The 24,846-nt window shown below is 45.0% G+C and overlaps 2 protein-coding genes and 1 pseudogene across 7 annotated transcripts in view; 2 read left to right on the top strand and 1 right to left on the bottom strand.

Moving 5' to 3' along the window:
* MPPE1 (metallophosphoesterase 1) overlaps nucleotides 1-14,263 on the top strand; it is a 61,153-nt gene extending 46,890 nt beyond the window's left edge. For all 4 annotated transcript variants that reach the window (XM_068237149.1, XM_068237152.1, XM_068237151.1 and 1 more), the window contains one exon: nucleotides 13,767-14,263. In XM_068237149.1, coding sequence (XP_068093250.1) covers nucleotides 13,767-13,940 — 174 coding nt within the window. In that variant the 3' untranslated portion in view covers nucleotides 13,941-14,263. The remainder of the gene's footprint in view (nucleotides 1-13,766) is intronic.
* On the top strand, nucleotides 11,669-11,781 carry LOC137520055 (U2 spliceosomal RNA; annotated as a pseudogene).
* GNAL (G protein subunit alpha L) overlaps nucleotides 14,009-24,846 on the bottom strand; it is a 378,207-nt gene continuing 367,369 nt past the window's right edge. For all 3 annotated transcript variants that reach the window (XM_068237145.1, XM_068237147.1, XM_068237146.1), the window contains exons 11-12: nucleotides 20,948-21,015; nucleotides 14,009-18,225 (exon numbers count right to left, since the gene is read on the bottom strand). In XM_068237145.1, the coding sequence (XP_068093246.1) occupies nucleotides 18,079-18,225; nucleotides 20,948-21,015 (215 nt within the window). In that variant the 3' untranslated portion in view covers nucleotides 14,009-18,078. The remainder of the gene's footprint in view (nucleotides 18,226-20,947; nucleotides 21,016-24,846) is intronic.

Here is a 24,846-nt window from a genome sequence, read left to right on the forward strand (position 1 = left end):
TTTAAAATAATACCAGTTTCCTGACTCTCCTGCTGATCCTGTGTCTATTACTTTCAGCCACAGCCCCTGAACAAGCATGCAGATCAGGTGCTCTGACTGAAGTCAGACTGGATTAGCTGCATGCTTGTTTCAGGTTTGGGATTCAGCCACTACTACAGCCAAAGAGATCAGCAGTACTGCCAAGCAACTGGTATTGTTTAATAGGAAACATCCCTATCCCTCTCAGTTTAGGTTCTCTTTAAGGTGTGGCTCAACTACTTACTGCACCAGGTGCAGTATAACCATGGGGTGGGAAATGTAACTTGAAGTCCCAGGGGCATAAATCTTCGTCTGCAGCGGCAGGTGGCTCCCGCGTGCGCAACAGTCACTGCCCATTAGCGGCGAGATGAATGAATGGGAACACAGTTCCCAAGTCCCCGAGTCAATGAACGCGTGCATTTATTAGATGCCTGCTTCATTGTATCTTCCATATGTGAATCGGAAGTGAGTGAGGACATCTTGTTCCAAATAGTAAAATTACATAAAAATGCATTTTAGTTAATAAAAATACCAACACTGACTTCTAAAATTTAAGTTTTTCTCTCTCACAGTACCCACATATTTTTTTTTTTTTGTATAGGAAAAAAAATTTACATAAAAAAAAAAAAACTAACAAAGTTACCTTAGGGACTAAACTTTTTTTTTTTTAATATGTATGGCAAGAGGGTATATTTCTGTTATTTTTTTAATGTATGGGCTTGTCAATAGTGATGGATGTAAAACTGACCTTTATTTCCAAATAAAATATTGGCACCATACATTGTACTAGGCAAATATTTTAAACTTTGCAATAACTGGGACAAATAAAATGTGTTGGTTTTACCCACAGTAGAAAGTGTTTATTTTAAAACTATATAATGGCCGAAAACTGAGAAATGTTTTTTAATTTTTTTTTTCTTATTTCAATTAAAATGCATTTAGAATAAAATAATTCTTAGCATAATGTACCTCCCAAAGAAAGCCTAATTGGTGGCGGAAAAAAAACAAGGTATAAATCCTTTTGTTGTGATTAGTAGTGATTACGTTATTGGCGAAAGAATGGGAGGAGCGCTGACAAGTGAAAATTGCTGTGGTCCTAAAGGGGTAAAAACACCTCAGTAGTCAAGTGGCAGTTGAGTGGTGTGTCCTGTCAGCACGTTCCTCTAGCCTCCTGTCCATTTGGTGTACCCAAGCCTCCGTTTCTTCCCACATCCATGTCACTGATGTCATGTGTTGGCACATCACGAGAACTGTTTGAACATGCCAGCAGGGAACAGCGATTTTGCCTCACAGGGATGGCAGGAAGGCAGTGCACACTATTTGAACTGGAGTAGGGAGAATACTAGCAGGACCGGTGAGCTAAGAACTCCCCAGTCTCAGCTGACTACCTAACTCTTCACTAGTAGGAGCTCTGGCTGTCTGACCAGAGAGGTCCAGATGGAGGAGGGGAGCAATGGGCCTGACCAACTACACAGGGTAACAGGAGGTACATTATTTACAGTGGGGAGGAACTACCTAAAGGGGCTAATGGGGGTACTACTAAGAGTGGCATTTCTTACAAGGGACTACATGAGGGATGTAGAGGGACATGGCTGCTTAACCACTTGCTGACCGCACACTCATACCATGCGGCGGCAAAGTGGTAGTTGGAGGACCAGCGACGGATAGCGTCCTGTGCAGCGCGGATCACCAGGGGGAACAGGTAGGAGAAGGAGGGGGGAATTTCGCCACGGAGGGGGGCTTTGAGGTGCCCCCCCCTCCCCCGCAACATGCCTGCTGACCGGAGCGATCAGACCCCCCCTGCACATCATCCCTGGAGGGGGGGGGAAGGGGGGCGATCTGATCACTCTGCATGCCACCTGATCTGTGCTGGGGGTTGCAGAGCCCACCCAGCACAGATCACAAAAAACAGCGCTGGTCCTTAAGGGGGGGGGGGGGGTAAAGGCTGGGTCCTCAAGTGGTTAATTAGGATATCTGGGAAATAAACAGTATCACAAAAGTGAGTACTCATCTCACATATTTGTAAATATTTTATTGTAGCTTTTCATGGAGCAACACTGAAGATATGACACTTTTATACAATGTGTATGTGTATAATTTACTGTCCCCTCAAAATAACTCAACACTCAGCCATTAATGTCTAATCCGCTGGCAACAAATGTGAGTATAGCCCAAGTGAAGAAAGGCAAAAGTCTGCCAAAAGTGTCAATATTTTGTGTGCCTACCATTTTCCAGCACTGCCTTAACTCTCTTGGGCATGGAGTTCACTAGAGCCTCACAGGTTGCCACTGGAATCCTCTTCCACTCCTCCATGATGAAACTGGTGGATATTAGGAACTTTGCACTCCTCTGCCTTCTTTTCAAGGATGCCCCACAGATGCTCAATAAGGTTTAGACCTGGAAACAAGCTTGGCCAGTCCAGCACCTTTACTCTGTTTCTTAAGCAAGGCAGTGGTAGTTGTGTTTCGGTTTGCTGTTTTAACCACTTGAGGACCTAGGGCTTTACCCCCCTTAAGGACCGGCCACTTTTTTTCCATTCAGACCACTGCAGCTTTCACGGTTTATTGCTCATACAACCTACCACCTAAATGAATTTTGGCTCCTTTTCTTGTCACTAATAAAGCTTTCTTTTGGTGCTATTTGATTGCTCCTGCGATTTTTACTTTTTATTATATTCATCAAAAAAGACATGAATTTTGGCAAAAAAATGTTTTTTTTTTTTAACTTTCTGTGCTGACATTTTTCAAATAAAGTAAAATTTCTGTATACATGCAGTGCGAAAAATGTGGACAAACATGTTTTTGATTAAAAAAAACCCCATTCAGTGTATATTTATTGGTTTGGGTAAAAGTTATAGCGTTTACAAACTATGGTGCAAAAAGTGAATTTTCCCATTTTCAAGCATCTATGACTTTTCTGACCACCTGTCATGTTTCATGAGGGGCTAGAATTCCAGGATAGTATAAATACCACCCCAAATGACCCCATTTTGGAAAGAAGACATCCCAAAGTATTCACTGAGAGGCATAGTGAGTTCATAGAAAATATTAATTTTTGTCACAAGTAAGCGGAAAATGACACTTTGTGACAAAAAAAAAAAAAGTTTCCATTTCTTCTAACTTGCGACAAAAAAAAATGAAATCTGCCACGGACTCACCATGCCCCTCTCTGAATACCTTGAAGTGTCTACTTTCCAAAATGGGGTCATTTGTGGGGTGTGTTTACTGTCCTCGCATTTTGGGGGGTGCTAATTTGTAAGCACCCCTGTAAAGCCTAAAGGTGCTCATTGGACTTTGGGCCCCTTAGCGCAGTTAGGCTGAAAAAAAGTGCCACACATGTGGTATCGCCGTACTCAGGAGAAGTACTATAATGAGTTTTGAGGTGTATTTTTACACATACCGATGCTGGGTGGGAGAAATATCTCTGTAAATGACAATTTTTTAATTTTTTTTACACACAATTGTCCATTTACAGAGATCTTTCTCCCACTCAGCATGGGTATGTGTAAAAATACACCTCAAAACACATTGTACTACTTCTCCCGAGTACGGCGATACCACATGTGTGGCACTTTTTTGCACCCTAACTGCACTAAGGGGCCCAAAGTCCAACGAGTACCTTTAAGATTTCACAGGTCATTTTTGTTTCAAGACTACTCCTCACGGTTTAGGGCCCCTAAAATGCCAGGGCAGTATAGGAACCCCGCTAATGACCCCATTTTAGAAAGAAGACACCCCAAGTTATTCCGTTAGGAGTATGGTGAGTTCATAGAAGTTTTTATTTTTTTGTCACAAGTTAGCGGAAATTGATTTTAATTGTTTTTTTTCACAAAGTGTCATTTTCCGCTAACTTGTGACAAAAAATAAAATCTTCTATGAACTCACCATACTCCGTACGGAATACCTTTGGGTGTCTTATTTCTAGAATGGGGTCATTTGTGGGGTTCCTATACTGCCCTGGCATTTTAGGTGCCCTAAACCGTGAGGAGTAGTCTTGAAACCAAATGTCGCAAAATGACCTGTGAAATCCTAAAGGTACTCATTGGACTTTAGGCCCCTTAGCGTACTTAGGGTGTAAAAAAGTGCCACACATGTGGTACCGCCGTACTCAGGAGAAGTAGTATAATGTGTTTTGGGGTGTATTTTTACACATACCCATGCTAAGTGGGAGAAATATCTCTGTAAATGACAATTGATTTTTTTTTTACACACAATTGTCCATTTACATAGAAATTTCTCCCACCCAGCATGGGTATGTGTAAAAATACGCCCCAAAACACATTATACTACTTCTCCTGAGTACGGCGGTACCACGTGTGACACTTTTTTGCAGCCTAGGTGCGCTAAGGGGCCCAACGTCCTATTCACAGGTCATTTTGAGGCATTTGTTTTCTAGACTACTCGCGGTATTAGGGCCCCTAAAATGCCAGGGCAGTATAGGAACCCCACAAGTGACCCCATTTTAGAAAGAAGACACCCCAAGGTATTCCGTTAGGTGTATGGCGAGTTCATAGAAGATTTTATTTTTTGTCACAAGTTAGTGAAAAATGACACTTTGTGAAAAAAACCCAATAAAAATCAATTTCCGCTAACTTGACAAAGAATAAAATCTTCTATGAACTCGTCATACACCTAACAGAATACCTTGGGGTGTCTTTTTTTCTAAAATGGGGTCACTTGTGGAGTTCCTATACCGCCCTGGCATTTTACGGGCCCAAAACCGTGAGTAGTCTGGAAACCAAATGTCTCAAAATGACTGTTCAGGGGTATAAGCATCTGCAAATTTTGATGACAGGTGGTCTATGAGGGGGCGAATTTTGTGGAACCGGTCATAAGCAGGGTGGCCTTTTAGATGACAGGTTGTATTGGGCCTGATCTGATGGATAGGAGTGCTAGGGCGGTGACAGGAGGTGATTGATGGGTGTCTCAGGGGGTGGTTAGAGGGGAAAATAGATGCAATCAATGCACTGGGGAGGTGATCGGAAGGGGTTCTGAGGGGGATCTGAGGGTTTGACCAAGTGATCAGGAGCCCACACGGGGCAAATTAGGGCCTAATCTGATGGGTAGGTGTGCTAGGGGGTGACAGGAGGTGATTGATGGGTGTCTCAAGGTGTGATTAGAGGGGGGAATAGATGCAAGCAATGCACTGGCGAGGTGATCAAGGCTGGGGTCTGAGGGCATTCTGAGGGTGTGGGCGGGTGATTGAGTGCCCTAGGGGCAGATAGGGGTCTAATCTGATGGGTAGCAGTGACAGGGGGTGATTGATGGGTAATTAGTGGGTGTTTAGGGTAGAGAATAGATGTAAACACTGCGCTTGGGAGGTGATCTGATGTCGGCTCTGCGGGCGATCTATTGGTGTGGGTGGGTGATCAGTTTGCCCGCAAGGGGCAGGTTAGGGGCTGATTGATGGGTGGCAGTGACAGGGGGTGATTGATGGGTGGCAGTGACAGGGGGTGATTGATGGGTGATTGACAGGTGATCAGTGGGTTATTACAGGGAAGGACAGATGTAAATAATGCCCTGGCGAATTGATAAGGGGGGGTCTGAGGGCAATCTGAGCGTGTAGGCGGGTGATTGGGTGCCCACAAGGGGCAGATTAGGGTCTGATCTGATGGGTAACAGTGACAGGTGGTGATAGGGGGTAATTGATGGGTAATTAGTGGGTGTTTAGAGGAGAGAATAGATGTAAACACTGCGCTTGGGTGGTGATCTGATGTCGGATCTGCGGGCGATCTATTAGTGTGGGTGGGTGATCAGATTGCCCGCAAGGGGCAGGTTAGGGGCTGATTGATGGGTGGCAGTGACAGGGGGTGATTGATGGGTGATTGACAGGTGATCAGGGGGGATAGATGCATACAGTACATGGGGGGGGGGGGGGTCTGGGGAGAATCTGAGTGGTGGGGGGTGATCAGGATAAAAAAATAGCGTTGACAGATAGTGACAGGGAGTGATTGATGGGTGATTAGAGGGGTGATTGGGTGCAAACAGGGGTTTTGGGGGGGGGGGGGGTCTGATGGGTGCTGTGGGCAATCTGGGGCAGGGGGGGGAAATCAGTGTGCTTGGGTGCGACATAGGGTGGCTGCAGCCTGCCCTGGTGGTCCCTCGGACCACCAGGGCAGGAGGCAGCCTGTATAATACACTTTGTAAACATTACAAAGTGTATTATACACTTTGTGTGCGGCGATCGTCGGGTTAACATCCCGCCGGCGCTTCCGTATGGCCGGCGGGATGTTGCGGCGGAGGATCGCGTCACTGATGACGCGATCGCTCCGCCCATGCCCCTACAAGGACCGCCGCCATTTGTCAATATGGCGGTCCTTGCGGGGTCCACTTCCCGACCGCCATTTGTCAATACGGCGGTCGGGACCGCCATTTGTCAATACGGCGGTCGGGAAGTGGTTAATACTTCCCTGCAGCCCAGCTTCCGAAGATTTGGGGTAGAGAACTGCTCTGCTTCACTATGTTTACAGTACATATTGACATTCATAGTTCCCTTCATTTACCTACCTCCCCAGTGCCGATAGCACTCATGAAGCCCCAGACCATGACACTCCCACCACCATGCTTTACTGTAGGCAACACACACTTACACTCTTCACCAGTTTGCTGCCACACATGCTCGAACAAGATAAGTTTATCTTAGTGTCCATACTACCATAGGTTCCAATAATCCATGTCCTTAAAGGATAACATGGAGGTTGCCATATTTATTTCATTTTAAGCAATACTAGTTGCTTGGCTATCCTGCCGATCCTATCCTCTGCCTCTTAATACTTTTTGCCAGACCCTGAACAAGCATGCAGCAGATTATGTGTTTCTGACATTGTCAGATCTGACAAGTTTAGCTGCACGCTTGTTTCTGGTGTGATTTAGACACTACTGCAGCCAAATGGACCAGCAGTGCTGCCAGGCAACTGGTATTGCTTAAAAGGAAATAAATATGGCAGCCTCCATATTCTTCTCACTTCATTTGTCCTTTAAGGTACCCATAAACTCATCAATTTCTGCCATTGATATATGGCCAATTCAACCACTCTGATCGAATAGACTAGAAATCTATGCAGCAGGCAGCATGATTGATTTGATTTCTGGCCAAAATTGATTTTACTCAACCAGTCTGGATGGCAAATCTAGGTTAATTAGCTGCTGGTGGCAGATCGATGGCCCATGGCGTTCCTTTGGATTAAATAGTGCAATGTTGCATTTTGATGGCTTTTCAATAGATTTCATACTGAAATCTGCTGGAAATATGTTCCTAGTGTGTGGCACACATCAGATTCCTGTCAGATTTAATCTGACAGCAATCTATCTGATGGTTGAATCTGCTGGAAATTTGTAAGCGTATGGGTACTTCTAGGTGGCCATACACTCGTTAGATTAGCAGCAGATAGATCATCAAATAGATCTCTTATCTATCTGATCAGGGGCATAACAAGGTCCCACCAGTCCCCCCTGCAGAAATACTGAGCGGGTCCCCCCCCCCCATCTGGGGCCTGCTTGGGGCTGTTTTGGGGGGGCTGGAGGGGCCACAGCATGAGGGGAAAGCCATGCTGCACTTCGGTGGGGAGGGGGAACGCCCCCCCCCCCCTCGGGCTCTCCCCTCCAGCGTTAAATAGTTTGTGTAGGCAGGCAGCGGCAGATACATACCTTCCGTGCGTTCCAGCGTGGGTGTTTCTCCCTCTATTGTCTGACCCAACTTCCTGTATAAACAGGAAGTCGCGTCAGAGGCTAGAGAGAGGAACGTCCACGCTGGAACGCACGGAAGGTATGTATCTGCCGCTGCCCGCATACACAAACTATTTAACGCTGGAGGGGAGAGCAGAGGAGAGAGTCCGAGGTGAGGGAGGGGGGGGGAACAGTCCCCCTGCCCTGCCGAAGTGCAGCATGGCTTTCCCCTCATGCTGCGACCTCTCCAGCCCCCCAAAACGGCCCCCAGCGGGCCCCAGGGCAGGCCCTATTGTAGCGCTAGTGTATTTGATGTGTTTAGTTACATTTTTTACTAGGAACAGATTTTCAATAGATTTCAGTATGAATGATGGCATTTTTTTTGCCATCAGATTTCCATTAGGTCCAATGCAAAATGATAAGCAATCTCAACAGATCTTCCTAAATTTTCCAACGTTAGATCGATTGAAATTGGCTGCAAAGCGATCGATTGGTCAATAATCGATTGGCCAATAATCGGCTGAGTGTATGGGCCCCTTTAGTCTGCTTGTCTACAGCAAATTGTGTGAGGACTTTCTTGCGCATCAATCTTTAGAAGAAGCTTCCTCCTGGAACAGCCATACAGGCTAATTTACACTGTGATACAAGGTGTACACTGACTACTTTTCATTGTATCAAAGTGTCACATCTTCAGTGTTGTCTCATGAAAATATATAATAAACTGTTTACAAAAAAATGTGAGCGGTGTACTCACTTGTGAGGTACTCTACATGGATACTTAACTCTGCTATCTGGACACACATGGCTGCTTAATTACTGTAGCGCGGTCTGTAGACAAAGGAGACCTGAGCGTCTGGTTGAATTTGATGGAAGGATGTCTTATCAACCAAACGACTGTATGTTACTATCACTGCTTTAAGTTGCCTTCAGACACTACAGTTACTTTTTAAAACAATAATGTATCTAAAAGACCCAGTATAAACCTACAGAAAATTCTGAAAATTGTAAAAAAATAAAATTAAGTTTACAAAGTCCATATTGTAGTAATTGATAACCCATCTGTTGAATAATCTTCTTGGTCTGCAGTGCTCAAGAAGAAAAAAAAGGTTAGCAATTGAATCTTTTCATGCCAGATTGCCATGCTATATTTAAAGAGAACCCGAGGTGGGTTTGACGAATATTATCTGCATACAGAGGCTGGATCTGCCTATACAGCCCAGCCTCTGTTGCTATCCCAAACCCCCCTAAGGTTCCCCTGCACTCTGCAATCCCTCATAAATCACAGCCACGCTGCTGACAAACAGCTTGTCAGAGCTGGCTGTGTTTATCTCTATAGTGTCAGTCTGCTGCTCTCCCCGCCTCCTGCAGAACTCCGGTCCCCGCCTGCATCCCTTCCCTCCCTGCTGATTGGAGGGAAGAGATGGGGGCAGGGACCAGAGCTATGCAGGAGGCGGGGGAGCAGCTGAGACTGACACTAAAGATGTAAACACAGCCTCACAACACTGCTGTGATTTATGATGGATTGCAGAGTGCAGGGGGACCTTAGTGGGGTTTGGGATAGCAACAGAGGCTGGGCTGTATAGGCAGATCCAGCCTCTGTATGCAGATAACATTCTTTAAACACACCTCGGGTTCTCTTTAAAGGCCAGATGTATGGAAAGTCAAATCATGGGCTACAGCCTAAATCAGGCATGGGCAAACTCGGCCCTCCAGCTGTTACGGAACTACAAGTCCCACAATGCATTTGCCTTTATGAGTCATGACTGTGGCTGTCAGACTCCTGCAATGCATTGTGGGCCTTGTAGTTCCTTAGCAGCTGGAGGACTGAGTTTGCCCATGCCTGGCCTAAATCCTGGTACACATTTTCTATTGTGATTGGCCAATCGCCACCTCCCTGTAGAATGAGGGCCAACAGATGTTGAATAGTATGAACAGATTGTGTATGTAAGCTCTCATACTACATGGCAGTGGTAAAATGGGCCAATCAAAATTGGTTGTGCACTCAAACACCCTAATGGTGGTCACTAATGATCCAATTTTTTCATCCATTCTTACCATTTTTATGTAATATATAAAGGACTGTCTAAATGAATCATTAACCACTTGCCGACCGCACACTCATAACGTGCGTCGGCAAAGTGGCAGCTGCAGGACCAGCGACGCAGTACTGCGTCGCCAGCTGCAGCCTAATTAATCAGGAAGCAGACGCTCGTACGAGCGGCTGCTTCCTGTCAAATCACGGCGGGGGGCTCCGTGAATAGCCTGCGGGCCGCCGATGGCGGCTCGCAGGCTAGATGTAAACACAAGCGGAAATAATCCGCTTTGTTTACATTTGTACGGCGCTGCTGCGCAGCAGCGCCGTAAGGCAGATCGGCGATCCCCGGCCAATCAGCGGCCGGGGATCGCCGCCATGTGACAGACCACATCCTGTCACTGGCTGCACAGGACGGATAGCGTCCTGTGCAGCCCGGAACACCAGGGGGAGGCAGCAGGTAGGAGAGGGAGGGGGAATTTCGCCGCGGAGGGGGGCTTTGAGGTGCCCCCCCCGCCACCCACAGCAGGCAGGAGAGATCAGACCCCCCCAGCACATCATCCCCATAGGGGGGAAAAAAGGGGGGCAATCTGATCTCCCTGCCTGCACCCTGATCTGTGCTGGGGGCTGCAGAGCCCACCCAGCACAGATCAATCAAACCAGCGCTGGTCCTTAAGGGGGGGTAAAGGGTGGGTCATCAAGTGGTTAAATATATTTACTCCATTTACTCTTATACTACATAGATTTGGTAAGATTAGATGAAAAAGATTGAATCATTAGTGGCCACCTTATGCATACACACATCCAATTGTAATTGGCTTAAGGCTGGCCAATTTGACCACTTCCACATAGTGGCCCATATGCAGTTCACTTTTTCTGCTAGGTGATATTTTCACACCTTGTCAATGAAATGCATTTGTAGACCACCAGCAAGCAAGAAAATACTTAAAATGATTTTGATAGTACTTTTATCAACTTTTTTTGGCGCTTTTTCAATTGCAAAGTTGAAACAATATTTTAAACAGAAGATGAAACATTATCTCCTAGGAGAAAACATAAATTGCATATGGGCCTGTGTGAGAGCTTGCATACACAATCTGTTGAGCCACATAGTACATAGAGGTGGTATAACTGGCCCATCAAAATTGTAATGTCTGTACCACACTCTAGATGGCAACATTTTGGTGTATCAGCATTATTCATGTTTCCGTCACAAAACATCCATACAGCTACAATCCTTCTACAATGTGTTTGCAATCAGTAAACCATTGAGATGTATAGTTTTGAAGATGGCACCATTTAAATTGCCCAGAAAAGTTGATGTTGAGCCCTGTCTGCTGATAGCATTGTTTTGCTGCACACGACTGGTGACCTGCACCTGCCTGTACACCATGTACCGAATCCTTCACGCATTGTATATTTTTGTCATCATTTCCTTGCAACTGTTCTATTATGTATTTTAGCTTTACTAACCCCACAAAGCCCAACTAAATCCAAAACTGAAATTGTTAAAATCTGAAACATACAGTGCAATGTAAATCTGATTGCCTGGAGCTGTATATCACACACACCCCCTGCAGTTTGCAGCTTCCTGTTAAGGGATCTTAACAGGAAGTGGGGTCTTAAAATGTTTTCTTCCTGTAAGCTACGTCTGCAGCATGCTCTGCCAGCATAGAGACTGACATAACTCCTGTCAATCTCTTGTGCATAGTTTACTATCGATGAGGTATTGAATTGGCAATAACAGAATCGATGTGCAAGCTAGGGATGATCAGTTGAAATCAACTGAGCTCTGAAGCATTCAAATTAAAACTTGAGTTCAACCTCATGCTAATTGGGGGGAGGGTCTAACTCACCCTTGTCATCGCCTCTCTGGGCTGCCTTCCAGCTCTCTGATACTTCCTCCTTCATAGCTGTTAGGAAGAAGTATTGGACAGCTAGAATACATGTCACGTTTCATTCTCGGCCTTTTGGCTAAGATCAAGTGTAGTATCTGTTCTTGAGGTTTTTGGGGGGACCTGGAGGGATGGCACTGTGGCAGGGTGTCCCTTCTTGTCGTAACTCCCCAGAGGCTGATTGAATGGATCTATACCATGGTCGAAGCTGAATGGCTGAGGGCTTTGCTTAGGCGTACTGCCCCTGGAAGTGGTGCTCCAGGTGCACCTGAAAAAACCTGGGATGTGGCAGATTCCAGGCAGAAGTAGGGTGCTTTGGTCTGTACTGCCCATATGCATAGCCGACTAACGCAGCTCCCTGACCTTTTGGCTAGGGAGAGTGCGCAATGTTTATAACTCCGGCCGCAAGGTCGGGGCCAGCTTGCTGGCACCGGGGACTTCGGTCACCATCCGCCTCCCTCTCGGGGGAGCCACCCGGACCATGTGGACACGGTTGCCACATGGCCAGGCCCTTTGGGTAACCACTGGGCAACGTCGGGGTCCTCCAATCCTTCGGGTGTCGGAGGACTCCAGGATCCTCCAACCCCTCGGGTGTTGGAGGATGCCACCCCCTGAGCCGATGGCAAAGGGGGAAGGTTCCCTTCGGGGAACACCGGAAGGGCCCTGCTGTATTGTGGGGCCTGTGGCTACTCATGCACGTTTTGTCGGGGTGCTTTAGGGCACTCACGCTTTTTCTGTGCATGGGGCTAATAGCCTTGCTTACCCGGGACTCCTGTTGCATGCAACAGGAGCCAAGAAAGCTTTAAAAAAAAAAAGTGTCATGTTTCATTAGATTGAGGGCTTTATCCAACTTACTTTCTCTCCTAGGAGATAATTTTTCATCGTCTGTTTAAAATAGCTTTTACAAAAAGTAGGTAAAAAAAAAAATAAATGTAAAAATTATTCTAATTAAAAAGTATTTTCTTGCTTGTTGGCATTAAAGGGAAGGTCCAAGCAAAAAAAAAAATTGAGATTCACTTACCTGGGGCTTCTACCAGCCCCATGCAGCCATCCTGTGCCCTCGTAGTCACTCACTGCTGCTCCAGTCCCCCGCTGGCAGCTTTCTGACCTCGGAGGTCAGGGCGGAATTGCGTACATTTTTACACATTCCCGCTAGTGCAGGAACATTAACACATACATTTTTACGCGTTAGTGGTGAAACGCGTAAAGTTTTGTTCCTGCACTAGCTGGAATGCGTAAAAATGTATGCAATGTGTCCCTGACCTCCGAGGTCAGAAAGCTGCCAGCGGGGGACTGGAGCAGCAGTGAGTGACTACAAGGGCACAGGATGGCTACATGGGGCTGGTAGAAGCCCCAGGTAAGTGAATCTCATTTTTTTTTTTTGCTTGGACCTTCCCTTTAAAGGGCATTTTATTTATAATGTGAAAGGATTACCTCGGGGAAAACTTAGGAGAAAAAGTGATCTTGAATCAGGCCCTTTGTCTTGGTCAGTTTTGGATTCAGCTGGGCTTTAACTTTTTGAGAATCAAAATCTAACCCTTACAACCATTATTGATTGTGTGGGTGGGTCAAAGCTGTATTCTGCTGAGCAAGCATACTTCTGATGGATTTGTAGTGTTTGCTCTGTAACTATCATAGCTGTGAAAAGGAAAGAAATAAATGCCTTTCACCCATAGCAATAAATCAGTTATCTTGTGTAAAAATGATAACCTGAGATGTGACCAGAAGCCAAGGGTCCCTTTCCTGTACATTTATCCTGATGTGCTACAGTGGTACACAGCCCACCAAGTGAACAAAGCAATGAAATGAAGAGTAATTCTGCTGTATCATTCCATGAAAATACTCTCACTGTAGTGTTAGCAATCTCACTTAGCTGTGTACATCCTCCCTGTAGCGCTAGCTCACTGAGCCACGTTCTCCTTCTCTGGTGCTGGCTCAGTAAGCTGCATTCACTTTTGCTGTAGTGCTGACTCACTGAGCCGTGTTCAGCCTAGTTGTAGTGCTAGCTCACTGAGCCGTGTTCATCTTCACCATAGTGCAATCACGCAGAAAATTACAACAGTTTTAGTAACAATTCTTTAGAAATGCCAAGAGGTTATAATTATGTTAGGAATACTATGAAGTGGATGTGCTGTTAAGGTTTGTTGTCTTCCTCAGGGGCTTATCACAGCTGAAGACTTTGCACTTGACAAATGCTTCATCCCTACAGAGAACACAGTCCTGTACATCTACATTGGAGCGAGCGTGCTGCTACTGATCTATGTACTGTTCCTTGTGACACCAGCCGCTGCCATCAAATCTTTCTTCATGCTCAAAGAGAAGCCTGCCTGAGCTTATAGCCAATCCACGCTTTATGGAACATACTACTTTGCTTTGTTCTCTAGAATAGACCAGTACAATTTACCAAATATATATTTATTAAATGATGTACATGTACAATATGTGACTGTCACCTATAAATTAAATAAAGAAAATTCCTTCATTGATTTGATAGCCATCTCCCCGGCAGGACAATACCGGATGTGCCCTGTGTGGTTACGGTCAGCCTGTGGCCACGTCTAGCCTTCTGTTGTTCAAACTTCACTCGTCAAGCCAACCTGGATATTAATGCTCAATGTGATACTTTGTAAGAATAAATATGATTGTCTATGATATTTATTATGTATGCCGTTTTTATGTTTGATAAATCTTCAGCCTCAATGAAACAGGCAAGTGTTCTTCTCACAAGCTTAGTCTTTCAAAATGAACGGTGGAAAACGAGGGGTGGGCAGGTAATTAAAAATAACTGGTGAGAGTTGAGCATGTAAAAATGTTTCTCACCAGCGTGAAGTGTACAGGTCTCCCCTACAGATAAGCAGTCCTAATTGTTTACTGGGGTGTGGCCAGAGGAACGGGGAATCAAGGTGGTCGGCAGTCTAGTACATACCCGATACATACACCACTCTTTACTTTGGTACTCAGTCCTCCTGGGTCTGATGCGAGCCACACAGTGACCAATAAGGGGCTCCAACACAAACAACATTAGCAGAGTCTCTTGGAGATGCTTTTACATTTGTAATTTAGACATCAAGACAACTGTCAGCAATGTAACTTTGTATCCAGTGTCTTGTAAAATATCGCGTGGCACCTCCCACTGGGCAAGTGGACAGGAAGGCAGCAACTGGAGGACTGACATTATTCAACAAATCTTAAGTGATGTTGTCTAGAAAGGCTTGTCCTTACCGCTGTTATAGCAACAGTAATTATAGACAATGTACAGGTTATCGTGGACTCAGGTCATCTAGACTCACATACATAAAACACCTAAGTATAAAATATAAAGCAGTGTAATAGTTACTAAAAAGGACATGCCTTATTGCTACAGCAGTTTCTTGCTTTGTATATTTATATTATATATATATTTATATATATAGTATTGTACCACAACTTCTTTAGAGAACATTTGCATAAATTATTCAAGTTTGAGAAATAGTCACACATCAATTCTATAATATTTAAAATAAACCAACTTTCTAATGTCTCTTTATTAAAAGAGAAATTAAAATGTCATATTGTAATTTATCAGGTTAGACAAAGATTTCCAACTTTTTTGTTTCCCCTCCTGGTCGTGCTATAAAGACTGACGCACGACAGCAGCTGCTGCTGCCGCCGTGAAGGGAGCAAGCCTAAACTGATGCTGCCACACGCAACATCCCCAGCACCCCTGCGGCCATACTGGGAATGTCACATCCATGCAAATATGATCAAAAAAGGGTTTCCTAAAAAGAAATGTTTAAAAAAATATCCTTGGTTCCCACTAAAACACCACTAGGCTGCAAATATGAACAAAGAAATGGATTCCAATATATTTTTTGTTTTAAAGCTGAGACTCTCCACCACCTCCTCCCGTGCCTGCGCATACAAACAGAAGGAAAACAAAAAAAGGTATGTTTGCTGCAACAACTGGTCATAGTCGGACCTTACTTGTAAAGGTAAGTGGTTCATTTGCATAATTTAGACTTTTTTTTGTTTTCTTTTTTTTGTACTAAAGAGCATTTCCTTCTTTTTTATATAAACCAGAAAAAAACCTAAATTCTACAGATAGTTCCTACCCACAGTCACAGCTGCAGGCAAGTTTGACATCAAGCTGTACAGCGCAATCAAAAACATACTTACATCTTAGCTCATTTTACAGGTACAGCCATAATCAAGGCACAAAGATCTTCTACAAGTATTATTTTTTTCAATAAAGTTGTACAAAATAATATTACATTTTACATCTGTACATTATAATAAACCAGCAGTTAAACAAAATCAAAAAGGAAAAAAAAAAAAAAAAAAGAAACTCTATAAAGGACTAAAGCCCAGTAATGATCTAAGGCTAAAAAGATCATTTGTGGGCAGAACAAATAATATTGGTGAGGGTGGTCTTTTTTCTCTTTTCTGCCTTGAAGTGAGAGGCTGAAAGCAGCTGCAGTTGAATGCCTGAGGTGTGCAGAAACACTTAGCCACAATACACCGTAAAAATAAAAAGGTAAAAAAAAAAATTGCTTGACTTTGCCTCTTCGTTAACCTTTTCTATGTACTGATCCCGGAACATCCTTCAAACCCCTCAGTGTCACAAAAGGCCTGCAAGTCCACTGCTCTGCAATGTCCCAAGCCTCCTCCTACTCCATGTAAAGGCGCTAAAGAGCAGAGGTCACTTTACCAGTTGACCTGCAACTCAACAATGCTAAAATCTGTGACATTAATAAATATTTCTGGTGCTGCTACATTGTGTGTATAATTCTTTCAACTTTTTTTTTTTATTTTTCATATTTTTTTTTACCTGATACAAAGTGCATTATTTCTTTTTTCCCCCTCCATCAAGTACTCTTCAGTGTCATGTTAAAGAAAAATAGCTATAATAAAATAAAACCCACACAGGGATAAGTCTGAGCATAGTGCCATCCAAAAGATGGGTACACATTATAAGGGCTTGTGCCCATAAGAGGTACAAAAGAAAAAAAAAATAAACAAAGCTAAAGAACAGAGGTAGCCTAAGGCTTAGTGGAATGGTAACCTTTCTTGTTCAGAGAGCCACTTAAAGCGATGCTACTGCTTAAACAACTGTATCGCCCCTTGTTTGTGGAACAGGATTTCTACAGCACATCTCAACTAGTGCTCATCTTCACCCCAGTAGGGTGATGTCCATTGGCCTACCCTTCCTTACAATCTATAATTCCTTCTATAAATATATATATCTAAGATTAATAGCAAACAGGTGTAGTCTATTTTAAAGTGTGATATTGCCTCTCAGTATAATTCCTGTAGATCACGGTTCTTCTCGAGGTGTCATTGTTTAATATTCAGAGGAACGATGGATTCCAGCACCACATCAATCTATGATGCTGCTTGCTGGGACCATCCTGTCTACAATGTCATCAAACTAGTGCAAACAGTAGCTAGGCATGGCCTCATCCAACAAGAGTTTTGGATAGTGGTGGGCCCTCAGCATTACTATATGAAGAGTACTAAAGCTGTGTCTTACTGTAGTGAAGACTCCTTTTAAGGAGTTGGCCAAGGTTTTCTTCTCTATCTACACTACAACAGTCCAACAAATGTGGACTGATACTGACACATATACCTAGTAGGACAGTATTTTTTAAAGTATTTTCTTGCATAAAACTATGTCAACTGTCTTAATGGCCACATCTACAGTATGCAATAAAAGGTGCACTTGTCTGCCTCTTCAGTAAAGCCCTACTACCAGCAATGGCACTGTGCACACTGCAGTTACCAAATCCCAGTCTACTGAAACCATTTAAGTGAATTGTGATTGCTTGCTGTGGTTTACTGCACTTTGCCCAAAGCTTTCTGCCTTACTGAATAAACCTGTAGTGTTGAGGATGAGCGCTCTAGTTTGTGTGTATTCAGATCTGCCCTGGATCTAATGAATAAACTGGACATATACAATAGCTTCTCCCACCAGGAGGTTGAAGAGTAGATGAAGCACCCACCCACTACATACTCAGCCTAGCAGGCAGCCATATGCAGGAGTTTTCCTATATGAAATATGCTGAACTGACAATCTTAGACACACTACCTTAAAAACCTTTGAATTACGACTTTAACCCTGCATTCTGCAACGGTGGCTGCGTTTGTGAGTAATGCTGAATCCTAGAAGGGTGCAGCTGTTGCCAAAGCCTACGCCCAGAAATAAGGACCAATAGGTTTCCTAGTAAGGGAAGGGAGCAGCACTGGAACAGTGGAATGGATAAAACCTGGTGTCATGAAAATAAATACAAGGATGCAAGTTGCCCTCTTTCAAAAAGGGAAAATGAAACATTGGTAACAAAAAGAAAATCCTTGCTTTAAAAAAAACCCATAAAAGCAAAGCCTAGAAAAAAAGTGCGCTGTAGGGATGTTCCACCCTGTGTGGAGCAGTACAGAGGAAAGAGACAGAAAAGTGGCAAAGGATTTAAAACCACAGGCTCCACAGTGAATATGATTACAAGAGTTCATATTGGCGGAGGTGCATTCTCTGGATGATATCTCGACAGTCATTGAAAACTCTGCGTATATTCTCAGTGTCTACAGCGCAGGTAAAATGAGGATAGCAGTAATGTCTTCCGTCTCCACTTGCCGTACTTATCCTCTGCACAGACAAAAGAAAACATCTTACTTTAACAGCTGTAATATATTAACATGAACATTATATATTCTGGATAAACATTACAGATAGCTGTGGTAAGTGTCAGAGTCCTTCTGGGCCGAGGAAACAAGTCAAAAATCCCCCAATTTCATAACATCTAGCAAAATTCTATCATATGCTCTTGATTGCAAGCGGTGACTATCAATAATTAGTTCCGAACCGCTTACCGCATGGACCGCTGGGTACACATGTTGCGATTTCACGCTCAATTCGCGGGATCGATTCGATTATTTCCAACATGTTCGCTCGGGTTTCGATGGATACAGCCGTCGATTTTGCATACTTAATATGCAAAATCGACGGCTGCATCCATCGGAACCCAATTGAACATGTTGGAAATAATCAAATCGATCCCGCGAATCGAGCGGGAAATTGCAACGTGTGTACCCAGCATAAAGATCCATTTATCAGAGATGCCACCATCTTTATTGCTGGCAAGGTGTTTTTATTTTTCCTTTCTGAAGTGACATTATATATTCTGGATAAACATTACAGATAGCTGTGGTGTCAGAGTCCTTCTGGGCCGAGGAAACAAGTCAAAAATCCCCCAATTTCATAATATCTAGCAAAATTCTATCATATGCTCTTGATTGCAAGCGGTGACTATCAATAATTAGTTCCGAACCGCTTACCGCATGGACCGCTGGGTACACATGTTGCGATTTCACGCTCAATTCGCGGGATCGATTCGATTATTTCCAACATGTTCGCTCGGGTTTCGATGGATACAGCCGTCGATTTTGCATACTTAATATGCAAAATCGACGGCTGCATCCATCGGAACTCAATCGAACATGTTGGAAATAATCGAATCGATCCCGCGAATCGAGCGGGAAATTGCAACGTGTGTACCCAGCATAAAGATCCATTTATCAGAGATGCCACCATCTTTATTGCTGGCAAGGTGTTTTTATTTTTCCTTTCTGAAGTGACCAGGAACATCACCTGATCTCCCAGAGTGCTCTAGGTGAGAAGACTAAGTGACTTCATAGCGTAAGCTAAGCATTAGTGTGAAAGCGGGGTTAAATACCAATATAGATAAACCAGGATAATTAAAGTAAAAATGGGTATTTTGAACAATTTATTGCATTCAGGTGTCATTAAAAAAGTTACTCTTTAAAAAAACAGCACTTAAGGATAGAATCCTCAATTTAAGGATTGCATGAGGTAAATTGTTTTGTGAAAACTAAGGGATCAATTCACAAAGCATTATCACATTTGGTAATGCAGAAAACAGGAGATTTTGCCTAACATTTTATCAAACACCAATTCACTAAGCTTATTAACACCTTGAAAAGTAAAATTACAGACTAATCAGGTAAATTACCGACTTGTGTGGTAAATACTTCAATTAATGTCATTTCACAAAGATTACAGCATGCAGTAACAAGTAAAATGTTTGGTATTTTAATTCCAGCCAGGAGAGGTCGGTAACTAACAATCGGCATGCGGTAAAATTGATAAACAATGGAGACTGCCAATAGGAAGAGCCACCTGGTCCTGCTACTCAACCAATTTGATGTGATGCTCTGCAGGAGAAGGAGACATTAAAGGGGTTCTTTCGCGAAAAAAGTAGGCAGTTACAAAATGTGACAGATGACAGGTTTTGGGCCAGTCCATCTTTTTAAGGGGGATTCTCAGGGCTTTCTTTGTTTTCAACAGCATTTCCTGAACAACAGTTGAAAAATGTAACTGACATAATAGTGTGCAAGTGATTAGGGAGGCCGGCTGGTATCTTGCTATTTTGGCAGTTAAACTTCTGTTCAGGAAATGCTGTTGAAAACAAAGAAATCCCTGAGAATCCCCCTTAAAAAGATGGACTGGCCCAAAACCTGTCATCTGTCACATTTTTTAACTGCCTACTTTTTTCGTGAAAGAACCCCTTTAAAAAAGGCTTTTCGGTTTCCCTTTAGATGTGCAGATCTGTATACCGATACAGAGAAGAGAGCCCTCTAGTGGCATGCATGCCCATCTGAAGGAATGCAGGAATCCTTTTACTCACAGACTGAAGCAGACTGTGAAGACTCACAGCTTCCTGCCGGACCTACTCTACAGCTGGTGATACATTACCAAGCAAAGCTTTGTGAACTGATGCAACATTTTCAGTATATTACCGAACTATTAGGGCTCATTGACAACTGAAAAAGGCAAAATTTTGTGCAAGTGATTTTACGGCAATTATCACGGTAAAATGACTATACAAATCCGTGTTTGATGAACGATCGCAATTATCGCTTCTATAACATGCGAATCGGGATCTCTCGCAAAACGCTGAAAAATGCTGCATATAGCGTGTTTGTGATTGCTGCTAATCGTGAAACGCCTGCAATCGGCAGCAGTGAGATCATATAATTACTACTAGCGCTTTAAAAAGCACTAGCGTTTTGGCGATTAGCGGTAAATGGCCGCTAATTGCCCTAGTGTGAATGGGCCCTTACTGCATGTGAGGAAATCTTAGTGAATTTGGAAAAACGTCTCAAATATAGCATGCGGTATTTTACCGACATATTTTTTTTTTAACCAAACAGTCCTTAGTCAATTGACCCCTAAATGATTTATAACCATAGGGAAAATAGCTCAGAAACGCTATAAAAGACAGGAGATAATCTTAGTGAATTGTGGCTATTATCTGGTAAAGTATCGGGAGTACAACAAATGTACTTACTAAAAACTCGTCTCGGATGAAAAACTTAGCCCTCGTCACTCTGGGGTCCTCTCCTGCGTCTGGTGTTGCTGTGGGTTAGATGCAGATCATGAGATAGAATGTTAGTGGACAAATCAACATACTGTATTCCAGTAACACTGCCTGCCAACTCAGTGTCAGTAAAAGGCTCTTGAGGCTGTTATACACTGATTGGGAACAGAAATTCTTATTGTCCAATGCTACAGATAGTTATAAGAAAATAGCAAGAGGTTACTAAACTATACATTAATCATTAAAATCATCTACAATGATTTGCTGAGTCCGATAATAGCCACATGATTTGCTATGCCTATAGCTACAACCTCATACGGCTGAGTTCCATAAAGCTTGTGCCTATGAAGAGATACTGATTAGTACAAAACAGCAGATACTTTAAAGATAACTTGAGGTTAGCCGTAAAGTCATTGGGAATTTAAAAAAAAAAAAAACAGTCAGATACTTACCCAATGAGAGCGAAGGCTCTGGGTTCTATAGAGCCTTCTCACTCCTCTCCTGGTCCACTCCGTTAAGCGCTGGCTCCCGTGTTTGAATCCCCCACCACGGGAGACTTCGTAAGTCTTCGCGAGTCATGTCCTCCAAAAGACAGGTGGCTCCATGCTACGTGCGCGAGAGAGGGCGCTGCGCATGCGCAGTATAGAGTGGCCTGTCTTCAGGAGCACTCTGGCTTCCGAAGACTTCCCAAGTCCTCAGCGGCGGGGGAATAGAGTAGTATTTGACCAGATTGGTTGAATACTGCTACCAGGGAGCCAGCGCTGGAACAGGGACCAGGAAAGGAACGGGAAGGCTCTATAGGGCCCAGAGCCCTCTCTCTCCTTAGGCAAGTATCTGGCTGCTTTTTTACTTTTCGATTCCCATTGACTTTAACCACTTGAGGACCGTGGCGTTAAACCCCCCTAGTGACCAGGCCATTTTTAGTTAATTGGGCCACTGCAACTTTAAGGCCAAGCTGCAGGGCCGCACAACACAGCACACAAGTTATTCCCCCCCAACAGAGCTCTCTGTTGGTGGGGTCTGGTCGCCCCACATTGTTAAATTTTTTTTATAAATATGTAATTTATTTTTTAATAAAATGTACTATTTTTTTCCATTCCTTTTTCTCCCTCCCCCCAGCCAGCCAGCCAATGACGCGATCGGCTGTCATAGGCTTCAGCCTATGAGAGCCGATCGCTCTCCTGTGGGCCGGGGGGGACAGCCGTGTCACACGGCTGTCCCCAGTACAGCGCTGCTTTAGATCGCAGCGCTGTACAAAGTAACACTCCCGAGCGGTGTTTGCCGCTCGGAGACTGAAGCTTTGCCCCCAAGCAGGAGATACGCGCGCAGCTTGCGCGCGATCTCCTGCTAGCCGCATAAAAGGCCGTTCACGCCAATCAGCGTGGAACGGTCTTGGGGCTGCCGCTCTGCTCACGCCAATTGGCGTGGAGCAGTCGGGAAGTAGTTAAATAAAAAAAATAAGATACTTACCTACGAAGAGGGATCCTCCAGAGAACCACTGCCACAGGACCCTTTTGAAGATTATGGCCGCACTCCTCTTCATGCACAAATGCAACCATGTTGCAGCTGCGTGAGCATGGTCACACGTGCAGTAGCACGGAGCTTACTGAGCAGGCACAGCCATACTCACCCAGGCGCAATATGGCTGTGCTTGTGCATGAAGAGGAGCAAGGTCTTGTATGTATGTTCTGGGGGTCCACTTGCTGCAACAGTGGGCGCCTGTAGGATGTGGGAAAGCCTCTGCTGGATCCAGAGGCTTCCCTCTTCTAAGGTATCTTTTTTTTTTTTTTTCACTCAGCTCAGGCACACTTTAAATCACTTTGCTAAATGCAGGCCAATTGCTGCTAATGTGTGACTTAAAATCGATGTAAAGTAAAATAAAGAGAGCAGTCCATCATGTAGCAGTCTGCATTAGTAACTGTGAGAGAACGCGGAAAAGCCGCCGCGTGTGCTGCTGAGGAGGCGGCTGATTCCGCGTCCAATGCGGCGGTTTGCAAGCAGAAGCGTGCGTCTGGTAACAGAGCAGAACACGGAAAAGCCGCCGCATGTAATAACAGTAAGGCGGCTGGTTCCGCGTCCAGCGCGGCGGTTTGCACGCGGCAGCGTGGGTCTGGTGTGGCTGAGTCTGTTAGTGCAGTGGTTCCCAACCTTTTCCGGCCCGGGGAACACTTTCTGACCATATTTTTCTCCGGGGAACGGCGGGGGGCGCGCGGGTGTTTGCGCGACCTAGTGGACAGTGCCGTGTGTAGCAGGCTATGGGGGGGGGGGCTGGGGTGCGGCTGCATAGCTAGCATAGTTGCCCCAGTATAGGGAGTTTAGTTGCCCCAGTATGGTTAGTATAGTTACCCCAGTATAGCTAGTATAGTCCCAGTATGGATAGGTAGTGCCCCAGTATAGGTAGGTAGTGCCCGGTATAGCTACTATAGTGCCCAGATAGCTAGTATAGTGCCCAGATAGCTAGTATGGTGCCCAGTATAGCTAGTATAGTGCCCAGCATAGCTAGCATAGTGCCCAGTATAGGTAGGTAGTGCCCCAGTATAGCTAGTATAGTTGCCCCCAGTGTAGCTAGTTTAGTTGCCCCCAGTGTAGCTAGTTTAGTTGCCACCAGTATAGCTAGTTTAATTGCCCCCAGTATAGCTAGTTTAATTGCCCCCAGTGTAGCTAGTTTAGTTGCCCCCAGTGTAGCTAGTTTAGTTGCCCCCAGTGTAGCTAGTTTAATTGCCCCCAGTATAGCTAGTTTAGTTGCCCCCAGTATAACTAGTTTAGTTGCCCCCAGTATAGCTAGTACAGTTGCCCCCAGTATAGCTAGTACAGTTGCCCCCAGTATAGATGCCCAGGAGGGGGGAAGCAGCGCTAGAAGGAGGGGCAGTGGAGGCAGCGGTGGGGAGGGGGGAAATATCCCCCCCCTCCCTCACCTGGGACCCCTCCTTCTGCCTCTCTCCCCCTCCATTTATCGGTGGCAAGTGCGGGGCGGCTCGGCGGCGGGGAGACATGCGCAGACTTACCACTTCTGCGTTCCAAGCGCCGGCAGCGTCATGTCGTCAGATCTCCGCCTTCAATGCCGCCCACTGTGCTTCCTGATTAGCGGAAGCACAGTGGGCGGCATTGAAGGCGGAGATCTGACGACATGACGCTGCCGGCGCTTGGAACGCGGAAGTGGTGAGTAATTCTCCGCGTGCCTCCCCGCCGCCGACCCCGCACTTGCCACCCATAAATGGAGGGGGAGAGAGGCAGAAGGAGGGGTCCCAGGTGAGGGAGGGGGGGGATATTTCCCCCCTCCCCACCGCTGCCTCCACTGCCCCTCCTTCTAGCGCTGCTTTCCCCCTCCTGCGTTCTACATACAGTAGGAACGCACGGCACACCAGGCAACATGCCGCGGCACACTAGTGTGCCGCGGCACAGCGGTTGGGAAACGCTGTGTTAGTGCACACAGGCTTAGGAATACACGCGCGCGCGCTGAGAGGCAGAACTCTTATACTGGGCATGGGGAGATCATCACGCCGATCAGCTGACTCCAGAGCAGGATACTATTGGTTGATCAATTAGGGGTGGTGCTGAGAGCACTACTCCATATATAGTTACTGCTGGCCAGTTGCAAGTTGTCTGCCATTGCGAACACTACGTGGAAGCACTCAGACCTTAGTCAGATCCAACAGTGTGTTTGAACCAGGTGGACCTGGGAATTCACACTGAGCCAGATTACTTGTACTGTTATTCTGTTTATGCTTAGGCTAGTTCTAGGGTGTAGAGACCACGGACCTCACACCCAGACTAGGGAACTGTATTATCATTTGTGTTATACTCCAGACTAGTTCCAGGGTGCTGAGACCACGGACCTAGCACCCAAGACTAGGGAACTGTATTGTCAT

Source organism: Hyperolius riggenbachi, chromosome 5, assembly GCF_040937935.1.
Source record: "Hyperolius riggenbachi isolate aHypRig1 chromosome 5, aHypRig1.pri, whole genome shotgun sequence".
NCBI lineage: Eukaryota > Metazoa > Chordata > Amphibia > Anura > Hyperoliidae > Hyperolius > Hyperolius riggenbachi.